Here is an 18,739-nt window from a genome sequence, read left to right as displayed (position 1 = left end):
TGTAAGCTTATAAAACTATCTCGTTTAGTTGTAAATTGGAAAAAAAAAAAAAACCACAAGGGAAAATAGAAACAAGTTAATGCTCCCAGTTGTAGAAGTATCCCCTTCTTCCTTCCTTTGTCCCTTCATTTCTCACTCAATGTTCACTTCAATTTCTACCGCTAGATCAGCTTCAATACATACTAACATTCTTCAGCTGACCCAAAATCACCAAACACAGCACAGAACCTTCAAGCCCAATGTTAAAGCTATAAAATGATGTAAATCCTATTCTCAAAGCACTTGTAGAAGAGAGGAAGAAACCACCTTGTCAATTAACATGCTTCTACAGCCCTAGAAATAGTTACAAATACAACACAAATATCAAAGCTCATCAATACCAAAAAGAGGTATATACTAAGTATTATAAAAGCATAAAATTTTAAAACAGAATACTACCTGGTACAACTAAGGATAGTAGTACAAAAAAGGAGAGACTAGCTAGAAAGCAGTTTTCAAAGGCTCAGATTTTTTTTTAGGATATCATATGCATAGTAACCAATTTACTATATTTTGTTGAACTACATCTTAATCAGAATCATACTGGACAAAAGCTTAGTTTGAAAAAGTGTACTCCTTCAGAATATCCTCAACACTTTCCCTCATTACCTCAATGCACAAATCTCTCTACCCACTACCCATCTGTCCTTCCTCTCCACTACTCAACTATCCTAGCACTTTGTCTTAGTTGACATTCATTAAAATATACAAACCGCCTTCTAAATTTTGAAGAACTTATCAAAGATAGGGAATGATTATAAGGCCCTACCTTCCATATTTCTTATAAATAGTTTCCTTTAACCCCTACTGTGACTTGCAGAGTAGATGCTCAATGAATATTTGATTTAAAAAAATCTCTGGTGACACAATGAGAATTTCATGTTACATTAATATTACATATCTCATAAAAGCTAAATTAAAAACAGTTCTTCAGCATTACAAGCTACACATAAACAAGTGACAATGTAGTGATTATGAGCAAACGATTCTTCCGCATTACCACTTAAGCCATGAAGAAATGACAGAGTGTAGTGGTTAAGAGCACAGACATGGAAGACAAACTGACATCTAATCTAGACCTGTCACTTAATTAACTATGTGACCTTGGGCAAACATAAGGTCTCAGCATCTCAATTTTCTCGACTATAAAATAAGGATGAAGTATTATCTCCTAGCTCACTGTGAGAGTAAATGAGTTAGTATAATGCTTAGACCAGGACTTGGCATGATAAGCACTAGACTTAAAAGTAACTGTAGTAGCAATGCTGCTATCAGTCATTAGAAAGCTTGGGTATTTTTAAACCAAAAATACAAATGGTAACACTTGTGATCTGTGTGCCTCCTTATAGTTACAAAGCTCTTTAAAAGAAAGTACACACCAGGAATGTAAGAAACAAGAGCACCAAGTTCCACTTTGGGCAGTCAGATGCAGCTTTTAATGCTGGCTTTGTCACTGGCCAGCTCTATGACCACTGACAACTAAGTAACTACAGACAAATTATTGCAACTTTCTTTTTTTGACTGAGTCTCACTCTGTCACCCAGGCTGGAGTACAGTGGCACTATCTGGGCTCACTGCAACCTCCGCCTCACAGGTTCAAGCGATTCTCCTGCCTCAGCCTCCTGAGTAGCTGGGATTACAGGTACACACCACCATGATGGGCTAATTTTCATATTTTTAGTAGAGACAAGACTCGTGATCCACCGCCTCGGCCTCCCAAAACGTTGGGATTACCGGCGTTAGCCACCCGTCCAGCCAAATTATTGCAACTTTCTAAGCCTCCATTTCCTGATTTGTAAAATTTGATAAACCACCTATATCCCAGGAATGTCCAGAGGACTAAAGAATCAAGGTACCGAAAACAAGCACACACAGTGCCTTGCACACAGTCAAGCTCATATTTGTTCCTTCCCGGCTTCCCCTCATCTCTAATGGAGTATCTTATTAAATCCTCATCTCACCATTAGGAAGTTCACATTAGTTGAAACATAAACAGCAGAATATTAGCAGTTTCAACCTAATAGTATTTCCATTGACAAATGGAGAAAATAAGCTCAAAGAGGTTAAATGATTTACTCAAGGTTTTATGCATAGTAAGTGATGGAGCTGAACTTTAAATAATTTTTCATTCACCCAGCTCACTAATTTGTTCACCGAGTCCTGCTGAGGAGAATAAAGTATACTAACTACCATAATGCATACAAAACTACTGTAATCTACAAGGTTTTTTTCCTACCATGTTTAAAAAATGAGGGGGTGAAAGATTTCTAAGAACCTTTCAATTTTAAAAATTATTTGTAGAGGATGTGTGTGTGTTGGGGGAAGATGAGAGTTTAAGGAAAATAAAAGATAAAGAATATTAAAGGAAGCATATGGTTAACTACACTAATTCAAAAAGTACAATAGGATCTATTCAGAAATCCCACAAAGCAGCTAAACATCAAATCGCCATCCTGGTAAAAGGTTACACGTATTCAATACCACAGATAAGCTGTTTGCCAAACACACAAGGAAGAGTTATATTAAACACCTTGGTTCACAACACTACTGTAATGAAAAAAAAAAGCAAAGACTTTTCCTCTAATCATTAAAAAAAATAGACTACTTAATTGCCTGTTTATTTCTATAAATTCCACAAGGGCTTTAGGATTAGATCACATAAACTGTAACTGGAATACAATGTCTGTCCAAACACGGTAAGTCCTATAGAAATGCACAGCACTAGTAAATAAATAACAAATGGTAACAGAACAAGGCCCCATAAAACTGGTGAAATATTTAACAGTATCAAATATTTACTCTGATTGGTCTATAACCCTATTCTGCCTCTTTTCTCCTTGATTTGTCATTCACCATTAAAAAAAAAAAAAAAACCGTCATTAACAACAAAATGAGAAAAAGGATAATGAACAAGATACTGGGTCTTTCAGTTGATTTACAATGGATCAGTTTTTTTGTAATCCTCTTACGAGCCCCTCCAATTATGCAATCATTCCACTGCAAAAGATTACAAGGCTGTTAACCCGACACTGAAAGGGAAAGGTGGGGCGGGGGTAGGAGGAAAGTGTATAACAGGTAGCCTCCGAACAGGCAACATTTCCACGAAACTAAATTGCCTCTCGGGAATCAGTACTAACTCAGCGCTCCTGTCTTTCAAGACCTTACCCCTTAGCCATTGCAGAGATCTCTTTTTTAATCCCATAACAACCCGCAACTCTTCACTTGCTGAGGCTTCTACCCAGCATCATCATCACTTCTGGAGCCAGGAAGCTCGCGCTTCCCTGGACGGTCGGGGCTAGTAGTCAATGCTGGGATGGCAGAGCCGGTGCAATCTCACCCGTGCAGCTCGTCTCAACTCCCCGGAACACGAGTCGGGCTGCACGGAGATCCTCGGGCGCGACTCCGGGCACCTGCCCGTAATTTCCCACCAGGTTTCACCGAAACCTCCCGAGGGTGACCTCTACGCCTCGGCACGGTGCCTCGCGCGTCGTTTCCTAAGACTGGGGTACGAAACCACCACAGGTCCACAGCTACTGCCTAGTCCACAGTCCTGCCGCACGGTGTCCGGTGTCGTGAGTGGCTTCCGACTTGCTCGGGAACTCTCTTCACCCACTTCGCAACCCCGGCCCTCCCCTCTCGGCCGCGCCCGCCCGCCCTCCCGCCGCCAGGTAATTCGGCCGGCTCTGGCTCCCCGCCTCAGGCGCGCGGGACCGCGCAGTTAATGAGTAACGCGTCCGTGCCCGGGGGAGGAGCCGCCGAACGACGCCCACTAGCAGCCCAGAGGATGGCCGGCTGACCCGGGGCGCCGAGGCCCCCACACGCCCCCCGCAAGGGCCCGGAGCCCCAGTGCCCAGGCGGACGGCGCGCTTGCGGGGCCGGGGCATCCCGCCGAACCCCCGCTGCCCGCGCCCTCCAAGGAGCCGGCACCTGCACCTGCCGCGGCCCCCTCCCGGCCGACTCGCAGGAGGCGGGCGCGCGGGCGCCGAGGGGGGCGGTGCTCCACGCCCCGGGCCTCTCCCTCCCGCGGCCCCACTCACCTGACTAACCCACCGCGGCCGCGGCCAGCGCTCAGGGGCGCTCGCAGAGCCGCAGAGAGCGCGCCCCGAAGCAGCGAGAGGCAGAGGAGGGCGGCGAGCCCCTCTCGCTACACTCCGTGGCGGCGGGCTCAAGGCGCCGGCAGCTGCTGAGGGAACACCGGACTGCGCCTGCGCCGGAAGCGGAGCGGGGCCGGGCCCGGAGCGGCGGATCCTCACGGAGGGAGGGCGGGGATGGGGGTGTGGCCGGCAGGGGCGGGGCGAACCCGGCTTGAGGCCTAGGGGCGGACGCGTTTCCGCGCCCCCTGGCGCCAGGCGGGGCTCGTCGCAGGTGTCATGGCCCTGGCCCCAGGTTCCTCTGTGGGCGGTTTCCCTGGGAACCGGCGGGGTCGGGAGAGGCGGCCTCAGGTTGACTTCAAGCATGTTGCGCTCCCCAGGAAGGAGAAGCTGCACCTTCGCCGTGAATTGAGGACTCCTAGAACCAACCTGATACTCCATGGCCATATACACCTTACGACGTGTGTGTGGCGGGGGATAGGAGGGGAGGAATCCTGTAGAACCCATATCCCACCATTCCAGCAACTGCCAGAGCGTTCGAGAATGTCTTGTCTGTACCTGCCTTATCTCATCTTTTCTGTCAACTGTTTTATCAAACTTCCACCCCACTTTAGTTCTTCCAGGAAGGAAAAACACAGAAAGAGCCAAGCTCCCAAAAATCAGAAAATAGGCAGTCATCGTATGAGTTTATGTTTAGCAAAAGAGAAATGTGCAATTTATGTGATACACATATTGAATAGGAGTATTATTCTGGGTATTAATCTCCTCTACTAGAGGCAGTAAAGAAAAGTAGACTATGTGTATGGCTGTTGGAGTCAGAATTATTGGGTTTGAGTCTGCCACCTGCTAGCTGAGTGATCTTGGGCAAGTGAATCTCTCTATAGCCCCAATTTTCTCATCTGTTAATGAGTATATGAGAACCTGCCTCACTGAGTCATTGAGAGTTTAAATGGCTTAATTCATGTAAACACTTTGTGTACTTCGTGACACAGAGTGCCTAATGAATATTAGCTGTTATTATACCATTATAACTATTACCATGCATCTATAATCCAGAAACCTTGAAAGTCAGTTTTTCTTATTTTATACCCCATCATCAATATATCACCAAGTCTTATTTATCCTAATTTCTAAATAATTCTTAAATCTATCTTATCTGATACTCATTGCCACTAGAAATGACCCTTCTCATTAATGGACTCCTAACTATTCTCCCTTACACCACATAGCTGGTCATTCATTCATCAAACATTTTACTGCACTCCATCTGTGTGCCTCCTGTTAGACATAGGGACAGAGAAACCATTACAAAGTCCCCACCATTCAAGGACTCAAACCTACATGGGGAGACAAGTATGTCAATAATAGCTACGTGAAATGAATAAATTAAATATATAGCAAACCACTGAGGCCCCCCAGTCTTGCCATACTTATATACATCTCTGTATTTTCATATGCTGTTTCTTTTTATGTCTTGATCTTCCACCTTTTCCTTGGCTTCCTAATTATTTGTTATCCATTATTTAGCCTAGACAACAGTTCCACTGTGAACCTTTCCCTGTTCTTGGCCACTCAGCTCTATCCCACCCACTCCAGTATGGGCTAAGTGCCCCTACCAGGGCTTCCATAACACCTTATTGCTTTGTAACACTTATCACATAGAGTTATAATTGTAGCTATATTTCTCCATTTTCCTAGACTGTGAGCTTCTTGAGAACAGGCACGAGGTCTGACATGCAGTAGGACTGAATAAATGCAGAATGAATGAATGGCATGCATGTAGAGTGCAGTCTTGAGTATGTGAATGTTTAGAGGACAAGTCCTATGATATATTCTACATAAGACCTAAGACAACATGATCTACAGGAAATAGCAGTAACCGTGTGCCCAAGTCCTGTTTGGTCCATTTACAAATCACCTACCATCCATGAGGCTTTTTGGAATATACTGAAGGATGTTTCCTCTTGAATACTTAACGTGCTAGCACTATTTGAGATGAGTGATAGAGATTGTTACCTATAATAATACTTCAGTGTTCTTGCAGAACAGAGACCAAGATACATTACAGAATGTTAGACATTCATAATCTCAGCCTATAAAATATGTAAAGTGCTGTGGGCATCTTAAGTTTCATAGCTTACCCATATATAAAAAGGACAGCTATTTCACAAAATTTCAAAGTGTGAAAGATTATTTGGATGGACGTGGTGGCTCATGCCTGTAATCCCAACACTTTGGGAGGCCGAGGTGGGTGGATCACTTGAGGTCAGGAGTTTGAGGCCAGCCTGGCCAACATAGTGAATCCCCGTCTCTACCAAAAAAAAAAAAAAAAAAAAAAAAAAATACAAAAATTAGCTGTGCGTGATGGTGCACACCTGTAGTCCCAGCTACCTGGAAAGCCAAAGTAGGAGAATCACTTGAATCCAGGAGGCAGGGGTTGCAGTGAACCGAGATCATGCCACCGCACAATAGCCTGGGTGACAGAGTGAGACTCTGTCTCATAAGAACAAAACAAAACAAAAAACCAGGTGCAGTGACTCATGCCTGTAATCATGGAGGTGGGCAGATCTCTTGAGGTCAGAAGTTCAAGACTAGCCTGGGCAACATGGTGAAACCCCCTCTCTACTAAAAATAGAACAATTAGCCAGGTGTGGTGGCAGGCATCTATAATCCCAGCTGCTCAGGAGGCTGAGGCAGGAGAATCACTTGAACCTGGGAGGTGGAGGTTGCAGTGAGCTGCTCACACCATTGTACTCCAGCCTGAGCAATAAAAGCGAGACTCCATCTCAAAAAAAAAAAAAAAGAAAGAAAGTGAAAGATTTTATAGTGTGCTCAAGGTTGCTCTTTCTCTTTATTTTTTCTTTTTATTTTCTAAAAATGTAAATTATACAATTAATGTCAAATATAACATATAAAATAATATATTTTTTTAAATCTTAAGACTTTTTCATTTATACCTTGGGCCAGAAACAAAGGAGATGAGTGCAAAGATACAGAAATTTTAAATTTCAAAACCCATTCTAAGGTTATTACCCTTAGTTATAACTTTTATTATTTACCTACGTTTTGTTTTTAAAGTTAAGAAAATGTGTGTTTTCATGGTATTTTCCAGTTGCAAACTGACTTCATGTTAATGATTACATGAGTCCCGTACAAAAAACAATTTGATGCAGGTGGAAAGGTAATTATTCTTCGTGTTTGTGGATGGGACGCTTAGGCCACCAGAGTGAGAACCCTACCTCTGTTGTTTGGAATGCAGGTTAATATCTTACAACCGAATGAAGTGAAAACTCTAAAAAGCATGTTGGACTTTTGTGTCTAGTGGTATGGCAGACTAGAGACTCTGGCTGATTCTTCCACCAAAAGCAACTTAAAGTGCTCATAAAATATGTAAAATGTCCTATCAAACCTATCAAAGAGCTGGCAAGAATATAAGAAACCAGGAAGGGCAAAAACTAGGTATAAGTGAGAACTCAGTAAATAATCACAATGCAAAAATGAAATGAAAACGAGACAATTATAGAGAAAATGTACCAAAAGTAATCTATCACTTCCTTGTCTAGCAACATAGATGCTGAGTGCCAATGCTTGCGTTCTTATAAAAACTGGCTTTTGCAACTTCTGGACAAAAGTGGAGCAATCTCGAAAGTGTTATCATGATATTAAATATGAACAACCCTGTATTTCAGGCCCCTTTTCTGACGTTAGAATAAGCGACTGAGAAAAATTGAGAGAAAGGGTTTAACAGAGAGCTTAGACTCTAAAAAATATGATCCCTCCTTCAAAAGAATCACTTTAACAAGCTACATATATATAAGAAAACATTTTGAGAATTGACTTTGGATCCAGTTTATCACACACACAAATTGCCATCCATCAAAGAAATATTTATTTGTTGTTTCTCTGTACCAACTATGTAAATAATTTTTAGTAAGAAGGAAGAGAGGTGAGATGAGACACAATGGGAGGGCTTCCTGGTCTCCCATTAGTATTTTAATTCCAGCTACCAATCTATTACTGAAGCTTCCTTCATCTCTTCCCATAGGTTCTATAAGAAAGCCTTCTGTCCTTAAAATAATTCCCCCTTTTTGCTTTATATAACTTTCAACAATTCTTGTTACTGCCACCAGAAAATTACCCTAAACAATATGTTTTCATACAGGGATTGATTTCTGTAGCAGTTAAAAAACTCGAAGTAACAGTAGCCTAAAGAAAGTAAACTGTGTTACTCTCACATCAGTACAGATGACTCTAATCAGCAGAGCAACAGGCTTCTTTCATTGTGGCTTTCCCATCCTAAATGCAGCTTCTACCTTGTGATCCATCGTGGCTGCTCAAGCTCCAGCCATTACATCCTTTTTCCAGTGAGCAAAAAGGAGGTAGGGGCAGAAAGGAACACATGCCTTTATTCTAGACCACTTTCAAAAGTTGTATATATCACTACACTATTCTCTCTTGGTCAAGTGTAGTCTTTATTGGGTAACCAGTGCCCAGCTAAAAATCAATGGTTCTAACACTAATGAAGAAGGGGAGAACAGATATTGAAGAGAACTAGCAGTCTCTAGCTCATCATCTGAGATGAGACTTGGGATGAGAGAAATGGCAATGGGGTAGGACGTACAAATAGAGCAAAGGCAGAGTTAGGAAAACATGCTGTGTTCAGAGATGGTAAGCAATGCAGATTAGTTGGTCATGGAACAAGTGCAGTAGATAGATAAGCCTGGAAGGATACACAGGAGCCAGATTGTGGAAAGATCATAAGTGCCAGGCTGAAGAATACAGAATTTGATAGAAGAGGGTTTCTGAAAGATTTTTTGAGCTGGATAGTAAAATGATAAAAACAATGCTTTAGGAAGACTTGCGTTGGCAATGCCTAGAATATATTTGAGGAGAGAATGACTATAGGCAAGGAAATAGATAGGAAGCTACAATGAGATAGTTGCCTATACTTCATCAAAGCTGAGAAATGGAAACATTTCAAAGGATGTTGTCCAATGCAACAAGTGATTAGATGTCTCACTTGCGCTCTCTCTCTCTGTTACACACACATACACACACACACACACACACACACACACACACACACACACACACAGCTTACTTGGCATCTGTTATGTCTTTTTGAGATCAGCACATTGATGTTACTTGGAGAAGCATCTTTCTACCATATTCAGTCCACATGATTCCAGTGGAACGGAATTCCCCCAGTTCTAGGGGTGAATATGTGACCCAGGCATGACCAGTCAGAGAATATGCCTAGTCTCTGTGATGGATTCAGTGATAAGCAAATGACTCAAGCAGGGCCAATAAGAGTCAGTTCTGGGACTTTTGAGAAGTTGGGAAAAATGAATCTCTCTATGTAGATTGCTGAGATCAAATGTAAGCTGCTGGCAACAATCTTGCCCCCATTGGAAAACATGCCTAAAAATGGAACTAACATGGAGAAGGCAGATCTGAGAGAGAAGAAAACCAAGTGTGAGTCCTAATGACATCATTTTACTTCCTGGATCAACCTGTGGCTGAAGCCAGTACCCTGGACTATTTAATAACATGAACTAGTAATTTTCTCTTTGCTTATGACAGATTATGATGGGTTTTCTGCCACTAGCAACTGGATATACAGAAATAAAGGTGAGAAAGGAATCAATGAGAATTTCAAGTTTTAAAGTTAGTATCATCTACCTTTGCCATAGGTAGTATTAACCAGACTTGGCTCTGATCAATTTTATCTGTTCCAAAAAATCAAATCTACATTCAAAGAGAGGGTGTTTGGGGCTCGGTGTGGTGGTTCACACCTGTAATCCCAGCACTTTGGGAAGTTGAGGTGGTCAGATCACCTGAGGTCAGGGGTTCAAGACCAGCCTGGCCAACATGGGGAAACCCTGTCTCCACTAAAAATATAAAAATTAGCTGGACGTGGTGGTGGGTGCCTGTAATCCCAGCTACTCAGGAGGCTGAGGCAGGAGAATTGCTTGAACCTGGGAGGTGAAGTTTGCAGTGAGCCAAGATTGGGCCACTGCACTCCAGCCTGAGCAACAGAATGAGACTCTGTCTCAAAAAAAATCAAGAAACAAAGGATGTTCAATATAATCGGGAATATTCACAGTAATGCCATGAAAACTCTGAAAAAGAATTAGAGTCATAGATTATTGGAGTTGGAAGTGATCTTTAAGGCATCTCCCCTCACTATCTATTTTCACAAATGAGAAAGCTGAGACCCCAGAAGAGGAAGTGATTTATCCAAGGTCACACAGCTAAAATATGCCAAAGCTGCGTCTTGAACCCCAGTCTTTGGAATACTAGTCTATATATTTCCATTATATCATCCTAACACTTCAAAACAGGAATCTACAAAAATGTTGTCAAGTATCTGAAATACATATAACACAAATACAGACAACTTCCTATGAAGCAACTATTTTGAAAGGATAATATTTATTTTGAAAGCATGGAAGTGGCAGCAGTGTTCACCACATTCTTATGAGGATAGATGGTCTTCTGTACATTGTTGCTGTGACTCATGCCATTGTACATTAAGTGAAACCAACCATGCTGTGTTAACCACTAATAACTGGACCTGGATAGATACCTGAGCCAAAATCAACACTGTGTGGCTAGATTGAAGATGAGAAAGGTCAAACTTGTGAAGCGGCATGAAGCTCTCCCCAATAGGGATTCTCCATTCTGCTGATGGAAATCAACCCAGTCAGTCCCCCTCCCTTTGAAAATATAAATGCTAAGTATACACACAGAGGGCAGTCATTCAAGTTCAACTGGCAACCCAAATCAAGATAAACTATTCTTCATTAGGCCTACTACATCCTCATTATAGGAACACTGGGGTCCACATATCTCGTAATACCTAATCTCTATATTTTTGCAATAATTATGCATGAGTTCCTTTACTTACTGAGTGTCCTTTACCTGTCAGATACTTTTCAGATACTCGGAAAATGACAGAGAATAAGATAATATCTCTGCTGCTTTTTAATGGCTCTTACATTCTAATGGAAGAGACAGTCAATACAGGCATAAATATATAACATCATGTCAAGTAATAATATGTGCTGTGAAGAAAAATAAAGCAGGACTCATTACTTCATGAGAACTTTATCACATAGCCAAACACGGGAAGTCAGAAAATGTGGTCTCTTTGTCAGCAGACATCTGCCCAGGAAGAAAGAACTAGCAGTCTGCTGCCAAAAAATAAAAATAAAAATAAATAAAATAATAATACGGGTAGAAATAGGGAAGACATTACACTTTGATGTATCTAGCACATCCACAAATTAATGAACAATTCATCTTTTGTTTAAATTAACCTTAAGGTAGTATCTGCCTGGTTATTCACATAAACACATAGATAACTTGTATTTCTTGCGCTACTTTGGGGGAGTCTTGTCTCTCAGTGTTTGCCTAATTTTGATGCTGTCATTTATCAGTGATTTATTGTGTATCATTAGTGGGCTAATATTCAATTAAACAGATGACAGAATATTTCTGAGATAGAACAAAATGTTTCTTTATTCTCCAAAAAAAAAAAAATTGCTGCTTCAGTCCCCCCTCTATTGCTGCATATTTTATCTCAGCCAGTGTTTTTTATTTTTAAAAGTGACAGATAAAATTGTATGTATTTACTGTGTACCCTCAGCAAGCCTTATTTATAAAAACAATATCTACTCCATTTCCTATACCAAGCGTCCTCACATAAATATCCATGCCCTTGTAAGTCAGTCAATTAATTATTGAGTGGTACTATGTACAACGTGCAATTGGTGAACCACTAGCATCAGAATCACCTGAAATGCTTATTTAAACAGGCTTTATGAATCAGAAGCTTTAAGAATTGGGCCTATCTGACATTTTTCAAAAAACATTGGAAGTAATTTTCATGACACTTAACTTTAGGAATCAACAGTAAAGAATGCATAGTACAAAGTAAAGCAGAAAATTCTCCCAACTACAATCTAGTTGAGTTAACATAATATATACATAAAACAGTGATTTTAAAAATGTATCCAGAGAGTAAAGAGAGCATCCTCTACTCCTCCACCTCTCAGAAGTTACTCAGTAGTAACAAGGATAATGACAATACTACAAAATTTATTTTCATTGAAAACAGTAGATACTTGAAACCCTGAACTACAATATATGTGAAACAGAGTGAAAGGCAGAAATACTTTGATAAAAGATGTAAATGCCTATAGACTGCAAAAGACATCATCAATGTCAACAAAGCACATTTAACAAAGTAACTTACCTTAGAGACAAAACCAACAATTTTCATTTGAAATAAGTAAATCAAGTATGTGGATGGGCAGCAGTGCCTTCCCTCAACCTGGTTTATTATAAAAAAGAAGGCGGTAAGGCACCATTGAAAGAAGAATCATTCAGACATACCATATATGCAGAAAGCATTGTATTGGTGAGTCCAAACGGAAAAAAAAAAAAAAGAGACTGCGATGTGAGCAGCCCTGTGATTGCCAATTTCTCTTAGTTAAAAGTAGAAGCTAAAGGAACTCATCTACACAACCTTTGTGTCATGAGCAGAATTCCTATTAGGCTGAAACATGGTCCAGGCCTCTCAGCACAAACCTTCTGCAATTAGCATGTCTTGGAAAACCTCTCCTCCAAACATGAGCAATCAATCAAAAAGTAATCAATTATCCAGGAACGGTGATGCAGGCCTGTAGTACCAGCTACTTGGGAGGCTGAGGCAGGGGATCTCTTGAGCCCAGGAGTTCGAGGCTAGCTAGGGCAACATAGCAAGACTCTATCTCTAAAAAACTTTTTTTTTTTTTTTAATTTTTAAGGTGCGTATATAAAAACCACACACATTTTACAAAAAATATACGCAAACAAAAAGATACATATTTAATGCATTTGCAATATTGCTTATCCAGGGGAGGATAGGAATAGGAATAAAAAGGAAACCATAAATAAATAAAACTAGTCTTGCATGAATCAATTCTGAAATGTGGCATGAACTAATAAGTATGACTAACTCAAATTTCTTAAGTCCCTTCAGCAGAACCACAAAAGGAACTTAAATATGAATTGAAAAGGGAGAGGAAAAAACAACTGTTTCAAAAATGAAGACAAAATTAACACAAACTTGGAATAAACACTTGTTAAGGGGGAAAAAAGCAAAATAAAAATGTTTAAAGAATCACAAGCAAATTAAACGAAATGAAAATGAAAAAAAATGTTTTAAAAAGATTAGAGAGAAAATTATGTAAATGGAAAGAGACAAAAGAAATCCAATATGTGCATAATCTAACAAAAGAATCTGGAAGTTGGAACAGGAAAAAAAAGCAGATAAATATTTTGAGACACTTTCTAGAAATAAAGGACCTAAATCTATAGACTGAAAGAGCATGCCATATCCCAAAGAAAAAAATGGCAATAATAATCAAACCAAGACCTAGTCTTGTATAGCTACTAGATTTCAAAGATAATGAGAGAATCCTTGGGGCATCCATAGCTACATAATCAAGACATCTATAAGGGGAAAAAATTAAAATATAATTCTAAGGATTTTATATCCAAGGATTTCATACCAGAGAAACTTGTTCAAATAAAAATGTAATGAACAAACTCTTTTGAACCTGCCAGCAATATGATTTTCATATTACCCTTTTTTAAAGGATATTCCAAGAGAATGAATTTCAGCTACCAAAGCAATAAATTCAGAAATATGGACAGTGGGAGGAGACTGACAGCAATCATTAAATCCATTTATCTGTGGAAGTAAGTCTAAAACAATGTTGAGAATTATGGTCATAGAACAGAGATTAACTGTTGTAAGTCTTGGCAATATCACATGAAATAAACAACAAAAGCTGAAAGAGAAAAGAAATAAGGTAAACATTACAAAAACAATATAATTAGAGGTAAAGAGGCAAGGAATAGGAAATATACTGTTCAATGCTTTTAATAATTATAAAAAATAATTTCAAAGTTATTAAGATGACCACCGGAACAAAAATGCAAACTTTCAAGTTCAGAAAACCTGCATACACAAAGAATATATGTAGTGACAAATACGTAAATGAGCACTGCAAACAAAGCCTAACAACAACAGCAGAGATAGGTAAAGTAAAATCAAACATGACATGACTTTCTTTTCAATAAGCACTGAAATTTTTCAATTAATTTTTTCAGCTGGGACATCAGGGCAAATCTCAGCCTTGTGCTATATACATAAGATACAGTGAAAACAAAATAATTTAAAAAGGTGGAAATAAAAAGATAGGCAAAGGCATACCAAGCAAATTAAAGCCAAGATCAAGATTTTATCTCAAAGTTAAATTCAGGAAAAAAGCATTAAATGAGACAAAGATAGGCACTTTATAAAACATGAGATGAAAAATCAAGATTTCACACTTACAAATTTAAATACCAGTGTACCAAATAACATAGAATTGAACTTTATAAAGTAAAACTACATTAAATAAAAAGAAAAATCCACAGAAAACATGAATGGTTAATTTATCTCATCCAGAACAGATCAAGGGGTCAAAAATTAAGTAAGGATATAGAAGACCTAAATAACATAATTAGCAAGATAGACTGCATATGTACATTTATATATTTATAAGTTTATATAAATATGTGAGCAAGAATAATACATTTTCTTTTCATGTATCATAAACTAGTTACAAACATTGACTAAGTATCTAAAGTTGCTTCAGATGGACCTAAAAATTTTGTCTCTAATAGACAAGGGAAATGCTCCTTTGTTCTCAGCTCCCTTTATTATTTTTTATTTTTTAAAATACAGCTCTTTTTTGAAAATTTAAATAAGTACAAATGAAGAAAAAGAGTGAAATAAGATCATACACACTCATTTCCACTTTTAACAATTATCAGTTAAGTACCAAATCTGTTTCTATACCTCCAACAACTTCTTGCCATCCTGTATTATTTTATATTTAGTTTTTAAATTAACTTTATTAAGGTATAATTTACATATCATAAAATTCACTCATTATAAGTATATGAATCAATAATTGTCAGTAAATGTATAGAGTTGTGTAACCACACTACATTCCAGTTTAAGAACATTGCCATTATCCTCGAAAGATTCTTCATGTTGCAATAAGATTCTCCATTTACAATAATTTCACTTGTAGCCCCAGTTCTAGGCAACCACTGGTCTACTTGCTGTCTATATATTTGCCTCCTGAGTTTAAGTGATCTTCCTGCCTCAGCCTCCCAAGTAGTTGGGACTACACATACCTGGCTAATTTTTTTATTTTTTGGTAGAGATGAGGTTTGCCATGTTACTGAGACTGATAATTAAAAATTTCTTTTTGTATTTGGAGATGGAGTCTCACTATGTTGCCCAGGCTGGTCGGTCTCAAACTCCAGGCTTTAAGTGATCCTTCTGCCTTGGCCTCCTCTGCATTGGACAGGCATGAGCCACTGTCCCTGGCCTTCATTTTACTGCAGACTAAGATGTAACATTATTATTATTATTATTTGAGATGGAGTCTTACTCTGTCGCACAGGCTGGAGCACAGTGGCGCGATCTCAGCTCACTGTAACCTCTGCCTCCTGGGTTCAAGCAATTCTTGTACCTCAGTCTCCCATGTAGCTGGGACTACAGGCGTGCACCACGACACCTGGCTAACTTTATTTTGGTAGAGACGAGGTTTCACCATGTTGTCCAGAGTGGTCTCGAACTCCTGAGCTCAGGCAATCTGCACACCTTGGCCTCCCAAAGTGCAAGGATTACAAGCATGAGCTGCTGCTCCTGATCTAAGATGCAATGTTTTTCATATTTTAATGTCTCTGAATTAGGATGTATCTTATAAATTTTTATGGCTAAAAACATCATGTCTTTAACCAAAACTGTTTTCTTTTTTCTTGGTAGTACACTGGGTTTTATAATCAACAGTATCTTGGATTTGATGAAATACAATAACTTTTAAGAAAGTAGTTTCTGAACAGATTTTAATTTGTTACACTTGATACCTGCCCAAGAAAATATGTATTCTGTTTCATCAGGATATTTTGGACATACTAAAGTAGAAAAAAATTTTAGGCCAGGTACCGTGGCTCATGCCTGTAATCCCAGCACTTTGCGACGCCAAGGCAGAAGGTTTGCTGGAGGCTAGGAGTACAAGACCAGCCTGACAACATGACAAGATGCCATCTCTAAAAATAAAGTAAAAAGAAAAAGGCAGCATGGACCTGTGAGGTCTGTGGGTGCCTGCATTCCCCAGATCTCCCCGTGTCTCCCAGCTAGCCTCCACGTCCCCCAGCTCCCCCCAGAGTCAGCTCTGCAGTGGTGGTCTGCTCTGCTTGCCCCCTGCAATTCAGGTTCCAGACAGAAGGCTGACTGTTCTCTGCTCTTTGTTGTGGCCGCCACAGGCCCCAGTTACTGCAGCGACCACCAGAGCAGCCTTGTCTCTCTGGATGAGCCCTGGGCTACCCCTCACCCACACTTGAGGTGCTACACAGGGTTGTGGCAGCACTGCATCAAAGTATGGGAGCAGATTCTAATTCTTATGGTTTTCCATGGGAATGGGTGATAGGGGCAGCTATTTTTGGATTTTTTGCTGTTCCCTTTTTTTTGTGGAGAGGTTTTAGATCTGTTAGGAGTCAGCTTTATGTGGGAAGACAGAAAAAGTTTGCTGAAACGCTGTCTAGACTAATTGAGGGAAAATGTCAACTACTTGAAAAACTGAGCGTTGTTCAAAAACAGCATGAAGGCCAAGAAGATTTTATAGAGAGGTTTGGATGCTGCCCAGACCTGCTGCCTATCAGTTGTGGTCTATGCTTATTTATGTTCCCTGGAAAACTGACAGAAAGCCGCCCAGGCACAAAAATACCAGCTTGTACAAGATTACCTGAAAGCTTGTGCATCCAAAGTGACCATTAGGGAAGGCACCTTTGGGAGTGGCCTGCATGCAGAAATGCACGCTGCAGCTTGCTGTTGGTGCAGTCAGGCTAACCAGTCTAGAAGGGAATGTTTTGCCCTAAGGGTGGAAATCCAGTTCCAGTCTACCGTCTCCCCTCCTGTCCTTCCACCCTAGGTCCCTCCTACCCCGGGTTTCTGTTTATATTAGTCCCTCTAATAGGACTATTTCTCGGCCGGGCACAGTGGCTCACGCCTGTAATCCTTGCATTTTGGGAGGCTGAGGTGAGCAGATCACAAGTTCAGGAGATCAAGACCATCCTGTCTAAGATGGTGAAACCCTGTCTGCACTAAAAATACAAAAATTATCCGGGCATGGTGACGAGCACCTGTAATCCCAACTACTCAGGGGGCTGAGGAAGGAGAATCACTTGAACCCTGAAGGCTGAGTTTGCGGTGAGCCGAGGTCATGCCATTGCACTCCAGCCTGGGCAACAAAGAGACTCTGTCTCAAAAAAAAAAAAAAAAAAGAAGAAGATGTCCCTTCTGTCCCTTACCTGGCCATCTTATCCCAAGGGTGAGAACTGGGGGCCTTCCTCCCGCTGTATCCTGTCTGAAGAGCTCCTTTGTTGAGCCTGCAAAATGGCTTTAAAACCATGGTACTTCATTGTACAAATCCAGCTTCTTTTTACAAACTGCAAGATCTGGCAGTATTGGCTCCCGACGGTTGCATGACAATAATTAGCTAGATCTAGTAGCAGCTGTCCCTGTTAGATGGCATGTCAGCATTACATTTCTCCAAAGTCTTCACTACTCCCTACTGTGTTCTGGCTTTGTGCACCCTTGGGGTAGACCGCACCTTTTCTAAATGTTTTTATTCTAATTACACTGCTATCATGATTACTTAGTTGCATGTCTGTCTCCCCTATTCAACTCCAGGGTGAGCTGTGTGTCTTGTTCATCTTTCTTGGTACAGTTCCTCGCTCACAGTAGGCAAAGCAGAATAAGCATCTGAATGAATGAAGGAGGTCCTTGGTAATAAGGAACGTGTCTGAGACTGTCTCAAGTGATCAGTTACCTCCACTGCTCTTATGATATTAGCTGATTAAGGACACAACGAAGGTCTTATTGTGCCTAAAGGTGTTTTAGCCACTGCTGGATCAAAATAAACCAGCAGCACATCTGGGTGAAGTCAATAAGGAGAATGGAAAAAATGAAGAGAAACTCACGTTGGCGTGGATACCAAGAGTAGCCATTTGTAATACCATTAGGAAAGTTCATTTTGTTTTTACACTTGTCTCCTTTCTTTATGTTGGGATTTCTTGAAGCATAGGTATGTGCAAGATATTGAAAACATCATCATCAGGGGTTAAGCTTCCTGCCTTAGCCTCCCAAGTAGTTGGGACTACAGATGTGCACGACCACATCTGGCTAATTTTTGTATTTTTTGGTAGTGATGCTCCTTGCATCATTCATTGGGTGTGTTTTTGATTTGAGCTTTCTAAGAAAGCTTTTCCTGGTCTGAGAATAGAAGTTATCATGGTTGTACATTCTTCATACCTATGCTCCTAACCATCACCAGTTTGGGCAAAGACAAAACAGCATATTCAGTCTGAGTTTGTTTTAACGCAGTCAGAAGTGTAGGTTGTTAAAGAGATGTTTTGAGGTCAAGAACTTTAGGGAATTAAAGAGCTCTCACAGGCCCAACTTATTCAACATTCAGGGGCCCAAGAGATTGTGCTTT

The 18,739-nt window shown here is 40.3% G+C and overlaps 1 protein-coding gene across 4 annotated transcripts in view; it reads right to left on the bottom strand.

Annotated features, from left to right (window-relative positions):
- The window catches only part of RAB3IP (RAB3A interacting protein), a 65,879-nt gene extending 61,452 nt beyond the window's left edge, over nt 1-4,427 (bottom strand). The window contains exon 1 of one of the 4 annotated variants that reach the window (XM_032295482.1): nt 4,077-4,427. Coding sequence is in view for 3 of the 4 variants with exons in the window: in XM_032295498.1 (XP_032151389.1) it covers nt 3,205-3,215 (11 nt within the window). In the remaining variant the exon portion in view is untranslated. Of the gene's footprint in view, nt 1-3,204; nt 3,730-4,076 lie in introns of those variants that run through there. The other 3 variants (XM_032295498.1, XM_032295490.1, XM_032295477.1) reach the window with 3 other exon arrangements.
- Nucleotides 4,428-18,739: the final 14,312 nt, after the last annotated feature.

Source organism: Sapajus apella, unplaced genomic scaffold (genome assembly GCF_009761245.1).
Source record: "Sapajus apella isolate SASKATOON/1434 unplaced genomic scaffold, GSC_monkey_1.0 scaffold2, whole genome shotgun sequence".
Taxonomy (NCBI): Eukaryota; Metazoa; Chordata; class Mammalia; order Primates; family Cebidae; genus Sapajus; species Sapajus apella.
The sequence above is the reverse complement of the archived record's forward strand: the minus strand, read 5'-3'. Positions and strand labels throughout refer to the sequence as shown.